Source organism: Oryza brachyantha, chromosome 4, assembly GCF_000231095.2.
Source record: "Oryza brachyantha chromosome 4, ObraRS2, whole genome shotgun sequence".
NCBI classification, from domain to species: Eukaryota; Viridiplantae; Streptophyta; class Magnoliopsida; order Poales; family Poaceae; genus Oryza; species Oryza brachyantha.
In genome coordinates this window covers 20,718,989-20,734,269 of record NC_023166.2, presented here as the reverse complement: position 1 = coordinate 20,734,269, position 15,281 = coordinate 20,718,989, and the positions used below count along the sequence as shown (strand labels likewise).

Here is a 15,281-nt window from a genome sequence, read left to right as displayed (position 1 = left end):
TGCGCCCCGTCGCGCACACGCACACACGCACTCGCACTCGCATCTCTCTCTCGCCTCGCTTAAATGCCACAAACCTAATCATTTCCACCCCCTCTCGCGGCTCTCTCTCTCTCTAACCCCACACAGCGCTCGCTTCTCCCCACCATGGTGGCGATCTCGGAGCTCGGGTGAGCGGAAGAGGTAAGGCGAGGGTTCACTTGCCGGCGGGCGGGCGGGGTTGATTGGTTGGGTGGCTACAGGGTTTGGTGCTGATGCGGTGGGTTGCTGTTGTTGTTGTTGCAGAATGCGGCCGATTTGAGGAGAGGGATGGGGTTTCGGGTGGATTTGTGGTGAGCGGGGAGGGGGGTAGATTAGGTTTTTGGTGGTTTTGTTGGTTGGGAGGTCGTCGGAGATGAGCTCGTCGTCGGCGGCCAGCATCGGGCCGCCGCCGCCGCCGCCCCCCGCTCCGCCCGAGGAAGGTGGGTGGCTAGGTTTGTTTCCGCCGCGCGCTTTGCTTTGCTTCGAGTCGATCTGCTGCTGCTGATGATGATGCTGGTGGTTACTGTTTTGTGTGTGTGTGTGCGTGCGTGCGTGCGCGCGCAGAGAAGAAGTGCCTCAACTCGGAGCTGTGGCACGCCTGCGCCGGCCCGCTGGTGTGCCTCCCGACCGTCGGCACGCGCGTCGTCTACTTCCCGCAGGGCCACAGCGAGCAGGTGAGAGCTCAGCTGTCTCGCTCGCTGCTCCCTCGCCTAGCTGCGTCGTCGCGCTTGTTTTGCTTGTCTCTGACGCGCGTGAGCTTTGCGTACGTGAAGGTGGCGGCGTCGACGAACAAGGAGGTGGAGGGTCACATCCCCAACTACCCCAACCTGCCTGCGCAACTGATCTGCCAGCTCCACGATGTCACAATGCACGTACGTGACTCCTTGCCCTAATTTCCTCAGATACGGCGTCACCTCCACTCCATCTCGATGCCTGTCGGTGCTGACTTGGGCTAGCAATTTTGCAGGCGGATGTGGAGACTGACGAAGTGTACGCGCAGATGACGCTCCAGCCGCTGAACCCTGTATGGCACCGGGGTGTTTTGATGCTGACCGCGCTGAGTTTTGGGATGGTTTGAATTCTGTACAGTTTGATGATGCATGGTTTTGGATGTGTTCATCTGTGCAGCAAGAGCAGAACGATGCCTACCTTCCCGCGGAGATGGGGATAATGAGCAAGCAGCCCACGAATTACTTCTGCAAGACGCTGACGGCGAGCGACACCAGCACGCACGGGGGGTTCTCCGTGCCCCGCCGTGCTGCTGAGCGTGTCTTCCCTCCTCTGGTGTGATGAGTGGTGTAATTTGGGGCTGTGTTCCTTTTATCTAATTCATGGGTGGTTGGGTTTGCTGTTGCCAATAACAGGTGGTATAGTGTGGTTTGTAGGATTTCACACAGCAGCCTCCAGCTCAGGAGCTAATTGCACGGGATATTCATGATATCGAGTGGAAGTTCAGGCACATCTTCCGAGGTAACTTCTTAAAATTTCCACTAGTAATAGCTTAGTCTTAAATTCTTGATAACAACGAATTATGGTAATCTTAAATTTTCTAACAATCATTTCTGCCCCTTTTCTGGACGATCAGCTCGACTTTGTTATCATGGCTTAGTGATAAAAACCTTTTTATCAAACATTTTCTAGTCTTCCAAGAAAAAAACATCCACTAGTTTCGCACAATTTGATGCAAGCGTATTTTCATTTATAATAAATCAGTTGATGCAAATGGGGCAGAAATACTTGATACAATTAGAGAGAAAGGGGGGGGGGGGTCCACAGAAATGGAATTATGAACCATTTATTTGGATATTGTATGTAATATTATTTTTCATATTTAACGTCAGGATAGTTAGTACAAGTTACAATTGTGTCGAATACTTTGTCAGCCATTGTGAAATATTTACTGGACTTTAGCAGGTCTAGCAAATTGCACAATGAGCATTCACTCTACTGATCTGGATTCTGAGGACTTTCCTTTTGCATGCATTGAATGCTCATCTGCCTGCAAAGTTGCTGTTAGTGGATTTTTTTTTGATGCAGAGTGTACTTTGAATTGGATTACAGTAACTAAAAACTGCTGTCTTAACATAAATGTTGATAGTACACATGGTTGAGAGTACTTGTACTGTATTTGATTTTGATTACGAAACTGGTTCAGCCAAACACTAACAAAGTTATTTAATAATATTACGTTTTTTTAACATGGCATGTTGCTATCTTTTGAACTAATATGGTGTTTTTCACAGGTCAACCCAAACGGCATCTGCTAACTACTGGCTGGAGTGTTTTTGTTAGTGCTAAGAGGCTTGTTGCAGGAGATTCTGTGCTTTTCATATGGTTTGCTTACCGTCTCTCATGCACTTATGAAAAATTTATACCTGTGGTAATGAGTAGCGCTCATTGTTTATCCTTTCCTGCAGGAATGAGAAAAACCAGCTTTTACTTGGAATAAGACGCGCCAGTCGGCCGCAGACTGTGATGCCTTCCTCTGTTCTTTCAAGTGACAGCATGCACATAGGTCTCCTTGCTGCAGCAGCTCATGCTGCTGCTACAAACAGCCGTTTCACAATTTTCTACAACCCCCGGTAAGTTGAACTTTTAAAAAAATTAGTATACGCATTGTTATTTTTCTTCCCCATGTTCACCTTTAACCGAAAGTGTTTGTAGGGCAAGTCCATCAGAATTCGTCATACCACTTTCAAAATACATCAAGGCTGTTTTCCATACTCGAATATCAGTTGGGATGCGGTTCAGGATGTTGTTCGAGACTGAGGAGTCAAGCGTTCGCAGGTGACCTACAAAAATATATTGATGATGAAACTTGGTTAACTATCACCAGAAAGTCATATATATATATATATATGCAGGATGTATTCCAGTATGCTAGTTACTAAGATTGCAATATATGTATTTTTTATGCTTTCATATGTTGAAATTCTTGAAAAATCTGTGTACCTGTCAGAATGTCGCCCCATTGTTTATCGGAATTATATAGTTGGGCCTCTAATAGAACTCATATTATACTAATGCTCCCAATGCACACTTTAAATGAAATGCAGGTACATGGGGACGATAACAGAAGTTAGTGATGCGGACCCTGTCCGTTGGCCAAGTTCCTATTGGAGATCGGTGAAGGTACTTTTTGTACTAGTACTTGATTTTGTTCTAAAGAGCTGCGTGGTTTTATTCTTTCTTGCATATGCTTTGTGTTGTCGCCTGCCACATTTTGTTTGCATTTCTCTTTGATATTTATCATGTCTCTTTCCTGATTATCTTGTTACTCTTGTCTTGTTTACTTACATTTTCTTTTGAGCTGTACCTATGGTTTTCATCACTACAATTGTGGAGCTGCCTTCAGATGTTATGTTTTCTTTTGAGCTGTACCTATGGTTTTCAGATGTTATGTTGCTAACATATATTTTTTTTGTGTGAAGAACTAAAGTTGCCAATATTAGTTGTGAACATTTGTTTTACTTGCTTCCACTAACGAGTGTGATATACTGATATCTCCAGGTTGGTTGGGATGAATCAACTGCAGGGGAAAGGCCGCCAAGAGTTTCTTTATGGGAAATCGAACCTTTGACAACCTTTCCAATGTATCCATCTTTGTTCCCGCTGAGAGTTAAGCATCCTTGGTATTCAGGAGTTGCTTCTCTGCATGGTATGCTTAAGATATTTGTTCTTGTTACTGTATGTCCGACATAACTGGTTTTGAAGCTATTTTGCTGTGTGTTTGCCCTTTGATCTGGAAGTTTATTATGTGTATTTACACTGTGTTTAATCATCACACTCAAATTGCTGAATCCACAGCCTTAATGTATTTCTGAACCTGCCACATCAACCAACCTATGATTCTAATTAAAGTCCTGAAGTTGAGTATGTGGTGTGGTGATTAACTTTGAAAGTATGAGTTGGGGTTATGTATGCACTGGAGATTTTAGTGTAGCCATCTGATTCTTGAAATTTAGCTGGTGAGAGAGCAAGAGGCTATAGTTGAAGTCTGTTTGTGTTCTCTACTATGAACGTATGTCACACATGATGTGATTGGTCCATTAAACTTTATAAAATGCTGTCATAGGCTAAACATAAAACGAGTTATAGTACAAGTGAAATATTGATTTATTTTTTAGTTATTGTCTTTCTGTGCATTCTTGTTATGAATTGAGGGAATTATTTTTTTATGACAAACATTGTTGTTTCTATAGCATCTCTCATTCATATTTCTGTTCTCTTTTTAACTGCTGTATCACACTTAAGATGACAGCAATGCTTTAATGTGGCTGAGAGGAGTTGCTGGTGAGGGAGGTTTTCAGTCTCTGAACTTTCAGTCGCCTGGTATTGGCTCTTGGGGACAACAGAGGCTCCATCCATCCTTACTGAGCACCGATCACGATCAGTACCAAGCAGTAGTTGCTGCTGCTGCTGCTGCTTCCCAGTCTGGTGGTTATCTTAAACAGCAATTCTTGCATCTTCAGCAACCTATGCAGCCCCCTCAAGAGCACTGTAACCTCAACCCATTACTGCAGCAACAAATTCTGCAGCAAGCAAGCCAACAACAGATAATTAGTCCTGAGGCCCAAAACATCCAAACAATGCTGAGCCCAAGTTCTATGCAGCAGCAACTCCAGCAACTCCAGCAAATGCAGCAGGTTCAGAATGATCAGAAGCAGAAGATTCAACCAGAGCAAAGCTACCAAGTTCCTAGCAGTGCAGTTCTCCCAAGTCCAACATCAATACCGAGCCATTTGCGAGAAAAATTTGGTTTCTCTGATCCTAACGCGAATTCGTCAAGCTTCATCCCCTCTAGCAGTAGTGACAACATGTTGGATTCGAGCTTCCTTCAGGGTGGTTCAAAAGCTGTGGACTTGTCTCGATTTAATCAACCTGTAGCTAGCGAGCAGCAGCAGCAGCAGCAGCAGCAGCAGCAGCAACAGCAACAGGCATGGAAGCAGAAATTTATGGGTTCACAGTCAGTGTCTTTTGGTGGCTCGGTTTTGCATAATTCACCCACAAGTAAAGATGGTTCTGTTGAAAACAAAATTGGCCGTGATGTGCAGAACCAGTCCCTTTTTAGTCCACAAGTTGACTCTTCCTCTCTTCTGTACAACATGGTACCTAATCTGACTTCAAATGTTGCGGATGGTAGCTTATCAACGATCCCTTCTGGATCAACTTATCTGCAGAATGCAATGTATGGTTGCTTGGACGATTCTTCTGGTTTATTGCAAAATACAGGAGAGAACGATCCAACAACCAGAACATTTGTGAAGGTAACTACAGTTTACATAGTTGCTAGGTCAAATATGAGCCCTTTTTTGTCTGAAAAACATTTTCTCTTTTTCATGGAACACTACAAAAATGCAGGTTTACAAGTCAGGTTCGGTTGGGAGGTCGTTGGACATCACCCGGTTCTCTAATTATGCTGAACTTCGAGAAGAACTGGGTCAGATGTTCGGCATTAAGGGTCAGTTGGACGACCCTGATAGATCAGGCTGGCAGCTTGTATTCGTCGACAGGGAGAATGACGTGCTTCTCCTTGGAGACGACCCCTGGGAGTAAGAAATATTTACAGAACAATGATTGATTTTACTAGTTTTATTAAACATCCATATATGGCACTATAAATTCAATATTCATCTGATATCAGTTCTATGCTTTGGTTGCAAAAGTCTGTTTAAATTTTACTGCACTTGGTATACTCTGTCCATGTGAACACACTACAAATTTCTGTCCATGTGCGCACACTACAAATTGTGTGACTTTATGAAGTTGGCCCAAGAATAGCCAGGTTAACATGCTAAAATTTTCAAATATTTGTCAGGCATTGTAACTTCATCTGTTGATCTGTACAATTTAAAGATACTAAATGCACCTAAGATTAGCAAAATTTAACTTTAATACCAAGTGCAAAATGGTTGCCTTATGCAGTAGTTTGTTTCTTTGGTCTACACAATTCATAGCTTATTGAGTAAAGGACTAGTATTAATGTGGATAGCCCTTGTTCATTTACTCACAGACAGTATCTAATTAATATGCTTAAGAATGCTAATGTTATATTTGCAATGCTCAGTGCCTATTTGCGTTCCGAAACAGAATTCCTGTGTGTTATTCTGTCATACATCTTCAGTGTGCATTAATAGAATACAAGTTCATATTAGACTGTCCTTTAGTTTGATGTTGTATTGCCACCATCAGCTCTGCAGTAATATGTGTTGTTCTGTTGCTATATATTGATCCTAAATTACCTGAGACCCTTTGAGGGAGTAGACATCAGTTATGATTCTTCCTGAAACTGACCTGGCTCACTTAATGTAGGTCCTTTGTGAATAGTGTATGGTACATCAAGATACTTTCACCTGAGGATGTGCATAAGATGGGAAAGCAAGGAAATGATCCACGGTATTTGTCCTGAAGTGAGAATATGGTGTCATTTCTGGTACGATGTCAATTCTTTTATTTATATTTATACAGGCTAATAATCACTGCCAAATCCTTCACTGATCCTTAAAATAATGACTGAGTAGAGTCGTGTTTTTCTGTCTGAGCTATCTGTTATCATGTTGTAAGCTTGCATAATTGCTGACATAATGACATCATATGTGTACTAGTTTACAATCTTAGATCATGTGTTCTTTTATCCTTTTTGAATGTTAAATTGACTCAGTATGCAGCATTTGGCTGCTGTTTTGACATCATGTCTGGTTGCTCTAAAGTTTTACTGCTCAGAACAATTCTTGTCTAAGTTAACACCAAATTTAATGAAAGTCTCTCTCTTATGCAATTCAACCAGGACATTCATCTCTGGTTGCTAACATGTCCTGGTATACTATTGCAGGTTTCCACGAGGATTCTGCAGTGCATGGCGACACTCTTGCTCTCGACAATGCACGTCTTCAGAGGTCCCAAATTTGTACCCGTATCTTGCATGTACACCGTACATGTCTCCAGAACTCTCTGTTACCTATTCGGTGCAGGTCACCGGAACCACGAAACTGATATTTTGTAGGTTCCACTTAGGAATCAGTATCGGTTTAACTGTATCCTAGATGATTTGTAACTCGGCACGGCAGGCAGCTGTTTTCATGTTTCATCGAGTCCTCCAGGACATTAAGCTTAGTTGATATTGTCAGGATTTATGTGTATTGATGACATTCCTCTACACGCTTTGAACAAAAGAACTCCAATAATCGGAACGAATGAGGATTTGTTCGGATCTGTTTTCTTTCGTTGCAGTTATGGTAGGATCTGGATTTTCGTCGATTTTCCTGTTGATGCAGCTTCAGGAGGAGCTGTCAGTCTGGGGGCATATCCCCCATCCATATAAGATGGGAGGGTAAAAGGAAGGGAAAGTTCAAGTAGTTAATTAAGTTCAGTCAAGGGTAACCATTCAAGAAAGATGCTCTTTTTTTTCTTTAAGTTGCTGTTACCCAGTATGGTGATTTATTAATGGCTGCTGATTATAGCCCAGCTATGCTCCGTCGAACTACACCTCATCTTTTCACTTTTGTCTATGTTTACAAGACAATTTAAATTTTAAATCTCAAATTTAGAGTTGATTTTGTAGTATTGAAATTTATTTTTTAGTTTTGACCTTTAGATTGCTAAGAATACGCTTGTAAATTTTTATTTGTAAATTATCTTTTATTTGTCGTACAATCACCCCTAGTGTTGGTGTTGTGAACTTTTTGTTGTTGAAGAATAGTTGGTTCAACTGTGCAGAATAGTGACATGATCTAAGAATGGGCAACGATTAGTTTTTGAGGGGATAACAAAGCTCTAAGCATCGTTCAATACTGTTCCAACGATATACTAGTTTTGTAACGTTTCTGTTAGTTTTTCAGGGCGAAGTGGCAATACCGCTTTGTTTGCGTGAAGCCGGGAGCCAATTTGTGCCTTTTCCTTTCTCCTTGTGCCGACCTTCTGATCCAGTCCGGTGTCGCAGCGTTGAGCGTTCCACGGTTCGTGAGTTCGGCGGTTCGCGCGTGATGCCGGCGAGCTCATCGCTTGTGGTAACCGGTGGGATTTTTTCGTGAGAATGTGAGATAGCATCCGAGAGAAACACACGGGCACACGGCGGCGGACGCCGTCGATAGTGGAACGTACGATCTGCTGTGATCGTTGGAAAGTAGGCCCGACACAGCTCCTAACAGCCCATCCATTCCATTATCTATTCGGTAAAAATTGACCTTCAGCAGAACTTCTATCATATTTCCTATTTATTGATGTCATCCATATTAGAAAAGAAAAACTTCATATTTAATGTTCTCTCTCCATTCTCCAAAGATATATGAAGGATCTCATATATGGATGATTTGTAAGAGTAAAAAAAATATAAAGGATGAAACTGTTTTAGATGATCATCCAAATAAAGACATGGGTGATCAAATTTAGATGAGTTGATGAGATGCTCTTATGAGTTTTGTGTTGGTTTTGCGTATCAGTCCTGCTATACGTACCACCTAATTATATTACCTACGTACAACTGAAACTATACTACCATAGATTAGATAAAATGGTCAAGTGAGTAATATTGCAACCGTTGATCAATTGAATCGTATGTGAGTCGGATGGTTAAGTCGTACGTGTAGCAATTTTCTCTGCGTATACTGTTGGATTGACGAAGCTTGATAAATTGTACTGCTATTACCCGTCCATCACTCTTTTTTTCCTTCTATTTTGCAAGTATATCAGTTCTTATGGTGTTTTTTAATGTCAAAATAACTACTTTACAATAGCGATTCATATCAGTATCAAATTTGTAATTACCATATATTCTACTAAGTTAACGTCTTACAAGAGGCTGTCAGCTTTAGTGGTTTTAAAATCTCACCCCAAAATATGTAAATATATATATATAAACACTAGTACAAAGTATCTATGTCCAAACATGCAGTTAAAAAATATACAAGTAGATAAAATATTTTGTCAAAAACCCATATAAAGTGAAAACTCATGTAAATCACAACCAACAAATCATCTAAAATAACATAAAAAATAGGCACTATGATGATGACGTAACCATTCAACAGTGGTAATTGTCAAACAATACATTCGCAAACAAAAAATAATTTATAAATCAAATTAGCATATACATGTTCTTAACAATTTAAAATCCTAGACTAAAAAATAAACTGTAATAAAAAGTCCTAAAATCTAATATAATTTTAAATTTTAAATTTTAACTTATAGTTATAAAATAAACGAAAATATATACTGATTGATTTTGCAAAGAGGCATAGCCCAAAGCAGATTACCGCAGGAAGAAAACCCCAATACGCCGTTCGTTTCGACGTTCTCCCTCCCTCGCACCTCGGCCATGAAACATTTAATTATATATTTGTTTGGTACAAATCAGGCCATGTATGATATATATTTTTTCTTTAGTTTATTATTTTACTAATATACGTAGCTAGTTGTGCCATTACATTTTGGAACGGAGTAATACCGACATTTCCCAAGTATTCTTCTAATTTTTTTTTTGTTACCCGCGGCGTCCACCAACCCAACCCAGTCCAGTCCACACACGGCGCAGGCAAATCAAGCGGAGGGCGCGACGCGAACCCTAACCTAGCTGCTAGCTCCACGTAGATCTAATCCCGCCGCCCCACCACCTCGCCGAACCCTAGCCGCCTGAGGCGCGCGCGATCGGTCTCCCGCCGCGGCGTTCGTGCGGGGGTGGGTAGGGCAGGCAAAGGCAAGGTAAGGGTAGGAGGAGGAGGGGGATCCCCGCGGCCCCTCTCGTGACGGCGGGGGCCATGGAGGCGGACGGCGCCGCGGCGGCGGAGGCGAGCACGGAGGCCGGCGCGAGCGCGAGCGCGAGGCCGTTGGCGCCCGAGGAGGAGGCGCTGCGGCGCAACACCGACTGCGTCTACTTCCTCGCCTCGCCCCTCACGTGCAAGAAGGTTCGTTCTCGTATCGACGATTTCTTCGTCTCTTGCCTCCCCGTAAGCTAGGTTGTGTTTTTTGGGTGGTGGTAATTTTGTCTTGCTCGATTGGATTGGCGCGTGGAATTTGCATTCCGCTGCTTGGTTCGGGAATCTGGTCGCGGTAGGATTTCTGAGCTAAGTAACACGAATTTTTGCGGTGCAAGCTGGAATCTTTCATATGGCTATTTTCTCGCATCCAAGATGCTTAATGGATATTACATATAACAAAATAAAGTCATAGAGCTTTTAGGTTCAGAGTGGTTGTTGCCTCTTGGTGCAAGCTTGTTGTTTCCAATGCTAGGTCAAATTCTGAATCAGCTTTATAATTTAAATTCTGAATGGTATGGTAATGAATTGAAGTCCCCTTAGGGTGAAAAGAATGCAATTTACTGTCTAGTGTGTTCAATATCCCACTATTGCGATGACTACACACATTTTAATAGTGCTGTAAGTTCGGAGTTGTAGGGCTTGTTTGGGAGAGTTTCTCCCGGCTGCAGCTTTTTCCAAAAGCTACTTCTGCCAGAAGCTGTCCCAAACGGTCCACAGCTTCTGTGAATCTGTAGTTACAGATTCTGTGAAATGAACTAAAAATCCAGAAGCTGGAGAAGCTTGGTTTAGGAGCTTTTCTAGATTCTCATAAGCTGGCTACCAAGCAGCAACTTCTCATAATCTAAAGCTCCCTCAAACAGGCCCTACAGTCTCTTTTGGTACTGGGGTAACTATTACAGTATCCTTCATTGTTTAGATTTTCAAGATCAATGTTTCACAAGAATTTGTTCTCTCTGGAGATCCTTTCTTTGTTCGGAATTATGTTTGTCCCCATTTTTCTGGAGATGTATGCCAAATGAAATTCAAGAGTTATTCTGATAAACTATGGTTATATGTGCAAAAGGGCAAAAGCTTGCTATATAAATCAAGTATGTCACACCACACATGGTTACTGTTGTTTAGTATGATAGTCTATCTTTCTATCTGGGTACTGCTTTGAGGCTTGCATCATACTAACATCTGACGATTGAGGCAGCCTAGTAGGATAGTGTTTGCCTTCTATGATAATGCTACTTATATTCGTTCACTTGTTTTGTTGAGTGCTTCTACCATAAGATTATACATTATCCCACCCAGATCTTCTCCTTGATTTTACCAACCAATGTCTTATGTGATAATGCTTTGATGAGCAATAGGTTCCTTCGCAGTTAATAATTGTTTATAGCATGATTCAAATGGATATCGTTTCAAAACACAGTGCTTTACTTCCAATTTTCACCATTGCCCTGTGAATTTCGTCATGCTTAAAATTTTTAATCTCATGTGCTATAAATTCTTAATCTTGTGTGGCAAAACTATCAAAATTATGCTACATTATTCATCGTGGGTGATAGTTTCTTATTTACCATCAATATTTGTCCATCAAGCTTTGTTACTATTTCTATCCTTAGTATTTTAACTGATAATGATTCTTTATTCCTTACATCAGGGGAATGAATGTGACTTTCGTCACAGTGAGGGCGCCCGTATGAACCCTAGGGACTGTTGGTACTGGTTAAATAGCAATTGCTTGAATCCAAAGTGTCCATTTCGCCATCCGGTACGCTCTCCTTCCTTTTTCCACTTATTATGAAGGTTATCAATACCTGCAATTTGTCCAGTAAGGTTATTTGAAGCCTAATTCTGCTTTCTATTTTTACCCAGCCAATTGACGGTATGTTTGGTGCTCCAACTCCTGGAATACCTGCAGTTCCTTCACACTATGCTCCATATAACTCAGGAAAGCAGATGGTTCCATGCTATTACTTTCAAAAGGGAAACTGCTTGAAAGGTGACAGATGCGCTTTTTACCATGGGCCACAATCAATTGGAAATAATCCACCAGAACCAGTGGCAAAAGTTACTTCCTTGCCTTTGGAGCAGCCTCAGACCCAAAAGAATGATTTATTGTTTATTAAAGATTCTGTGCAGCCAAATAATTCAATTCAGCAAGGTGCACCAATAGTTGATGACAGGGGCAAAATGGCTGTTGATCGGTCCAAGGTTAATTCTGCCAGGACAGCTACAGTTGCAGTGCACACAGCTTCCAATGCAGTGTCTTGGCCTAAGTCAGAGATGATAAAGAATACAATGCCAGCATTTAAGGAAAGCTTCGCTGCTACTTCAGTAGACGATCATCCTGAGAGCTACCAGAACCATCTTCCAATGGAAAGTGATCCTGAGAGAGATTGGAACCAAAGTTACGAAATGCCTTCTGCAGATGATCTGCCCCAGAACAGTAGGGAGGCTGATGAACTTTTGGGTGAATCTTCACCTGGCTTTGATGTTCTTGTGGACAATAATGCAGATGGTGCTGCTTATTTACACGACGAAGATTTTGGAGGAGATATGTATCCAGTGGAAGATTATGAATATGCTCCAGCTGATTTCGATGTTCATGCACATCATGAAAGAGATCGATTCAATGGATCAAATGAGCAAGACCAGGTAGGCCACATGTACGATGGCTATGAGAGAAAACGGCGTAGATCATCATCTGAGAGGAGCATGGAAAGGCCTTTCCACTCAGAAAGAAGGTTTCTGCAAGGAAATAGAAACCCTGTTGAGATGGACGGATCGGATTTACGTCACCGACTTCGCAGGAGGAGAATAAATGAGTCTTCATTGGCAATTAGCCCAGAACGCAATGGAGAGCATCGACGGAGGGATGAGCGCTACAGGGATAGGGATGAGCGCCACAGGGAAAGGGCACATAGTAACTCTACACACAGAGATCGTCATCAGGGTTCTCGAGGAAGCACTCTTAGCTCTCGTCTGCAAGGCAGAATAAAGCTTCCTGGAAGATCACCTGACAGAGTTGATACTCACTCTGAAAAAGAGCGAGATAGAAGAAGACTCTGTGACAGGCTGTCTCCAGTTAGGCGTATGGAATATCAAGGTGACAGGCATATGGATGCAGGGCAGTGTGAAGAGCGGACCCGGCGGAGATCAAGTGAACTTGCTTTAGGTGCTAGGAATGCAGATGGCCAGCATTCGACAAGAGAAGTTGTGGACTCGCGCACATTCTCCAATCGCAAAACTTTGAGAGACTCCAGTAAGGAAAAAAGTGTTGAGCCTGAAGCATCACTTGATTTTGAGGGCCCAAAGCCCCTTAGCGTCATCTTACAGAGGAAAAGAGAGGCGGCATGGGGCAATGGCTCATCTGCTAGTCCCAAAGAAGATAAATCTGCTGAGGTCTCACGTGGGCAACCTACTTCTCTACCTGAAGTTGAGAAGGAAGGTGAAAACATAATCAGCTCTGAAGAATACAAAAGTGGATCTGGTGATGAAGAGTTTAGAGACGAAGGCCACATCCCTTTTGAGGGCCATGGGCAATCTTCATCTCACGGTGACAGACTTGAAGGTGAAGATATTATTGAAGTGGATCCAGTGGAAAATCAAGACGCTGAGAAGTATGACCAGAGGGAGGGGGAGTCCTACTATGAGGCTATCGAAGGTCAGGACTACAAATCTGAAGACGAGAATGCATATGAAGATGATGAAGAATTTGATGATGATGATGATGATTTTGCTCGGAAAGTAGGGGTTGTTTTCTCTTAAGCTCTATGGGCTTTTTCTTAGCTTTGTTGCATGCAGCAAAGCTGAAATGCTTGCCTTAGTGAATCTCTTTGGATAAATTCATCTGGTGCTTCGTGTTTCGTTCTTGAAGCTCATAGTGCTAAAAGCCTTTATTTATTAGGCTGATAACTTGATAAGTATAGGTCAGGTATGAAGCGAGGGTAGGTTTCATAAATGATAAGGGCTTTACGTGTAAAAACTGCTGCACGATGTTCAGCATATATCTGATCTATCCTGAAACTCTTGTATTGTATTAGTTTCCTAACTAACATCACAAGATATTTCTTTGATATTTTTGCCTGATATCAGGGTAATATAATCAACCCTATTTTGGAGGGGCTCATTTCTTCAGAAAAGAACATGGACTTGTGTGGTTGTTTGTGTATTCTTCAGTTTACCATTTTCGTGGCGTACTTCCTGATATGAAATGGAGCCCCTGAACGAACGGGTTCTATTCCAAAATCAGAGAGCTGTTTTATCAGGTCAATTGATTTGGCTGGACTGAGTGCTAATTTTCTTGCTCCATTCAAATATCATATCACATTGAAGAACTCTTAGCAACAAGCCACATAATTCTCCATGTCTGCTTCGTTTGTGCTGGATCACTGACTTCATCAGAGTTCGTTTTTTATCCGGTCATTATTCGTTTACTGATAGAACCATAGACGTCAAGATTCTCAATTCATGATCATCCTTGTAGTTTTGCATTTTCCATATCTTTTAGATACTAGTGTCGTGCCTTACTACTGGATCACTGCTTCCGAGCAAATATCGTGGCATCTGACCTGGAAACTAGAATCATCACAGGACCGAAAATCCATCCTCGCTAACCACGAGATTATTACTATATTACATCATACAGAGAGGCTCACATGTATGCCCTGGCAAACATAAGCTAAATTATTTGCATGCATGTTCATTGAACACAGTCGTGAGATTATGTGGCATTTCTACGAGCAACATATGCGCCTTTCAGGATGGAAATCAGCAACTAAATGCATGTATTATGGCTCATTTGTCAAAGTTGTAATAAGGCGCAAAATTGCATTTTCATTTAGATCAAAATTTCTATTCAAGTTCTGAACAAATTTTTTTCAAATGCAAAACTTCATGTCGCCGGATTGATCAGTTCAATTTGCCAACCAAAGGGTCGTACTACCTTAACCAAAACTTCATCTTAACACACGCCGTACGGTCGTACTCAAAAGTCCAAAGTTTAGGAGGTTAAAAAATGTCTGCATACTGTAAACCTGAAATTTCAAAGTTTACTGTGAGATACAATCGGCTATGCCCCCCCCCCCAAAAAAAAGAGCATCATTGTAAGTTAATTTAATATAATTTAAACAGTAAATTTCAAGAAACTCCATGTTTTATGTTTGAAATTGCATAAAACCATATATTATGACTGGTGGCATATAATCGCATGTATTATGGTTCTAAAAATTTACAAAGTCTCATCTCTATACATATTGAGTATGCATTTACCCTTTTTTTTTAAAAAAAAACGTAGTGTGTGTGTGTAAAATGTTGAACTATTGATTTCTTGGTAAATTAGGTTGATTTATTTAACTCTTTCACTACTTGGAATAATATTGTTTCAAGAGTTTTTTTAGATTTGAATCGGGCGAGGTTTTATATAACACTTAGACCATAAATTTGCAGTTATATGCCATAAGTCATAATATATGTGGTTGTCTGTGTGAGGGTTTTTTATATTTACTCCTATTTAAACAA

General features: G+C 41.5%; 2 protein-coding genes across 3 annotated transcripts; both read left to right on the top strand.

Moving 5' to 3' along the window:
• Positions 1-74: 74 nt before the first annotated feature.
• LOC102700895 (auxin response factor 12) lies at positions 75-7,230 on the top strand. 2 transcript variants are annotated; one of them, XM_040523082.1, is made up of 16 exons: positions 75-180; positions 283-458; positions 583-692; positions 792-890; positions 986-1,042; positions 1,147-1,302; positions 1,404-1,488; positions 2,262-2,352; positions 2,436-2,600; positions 2,683-2,805; positions 3,075-3,150; positions 3,529-3,676; positions 4,273-5,285; positions 5,380-5,570; positions 6,331-6,451; positions 6,851-7,230. In XM_040523082.1, exons 2-15 carry the CDS (start codon positions 392-394, stop codon positions 6,425-6,427), a joined length of 2,478 nt encoding a protein of 825 aa, XP_040379016.1. In that variant the 5' UTR covers positions 75-180; positions 283-391; the 3' UTR covers positions 6,428-6,451; positions 6,851-7,230. The 2 variants fall into 2 exon arrangements, with proteins under 2 accessions (XP_040379016.1, XP_015691612.2); XM_015836126.2 differs by having other exon boundaries at positions 283-470.
• A 2,324-nt stretch (positions 7,231-9,554) lies between these two features.
• LOC102712075 (zinc finger CCCH domain-containing protein 32) lies at positions 9,555-13,896 on the top strand. The gene is made up of 3 exons (XM_006652943.3): positions 9,555-9,917; positions 11,419-11,529; positions 11,634-13,896. The coding sequence occupies exons 1-3, from the start codon at positions 9,771-9,773 to the stop codon at positions 13,527-13,529; spliced, it is 2,154 nt and encodes a 717-aa protein (XP_006653006.1). The 5' UTR covers positions 9,555-9,770; the 3' UTR covers positions 13,530-13,896.
• Positions 13,897-15,281: the final 1,385 nt, after the last annotated feature.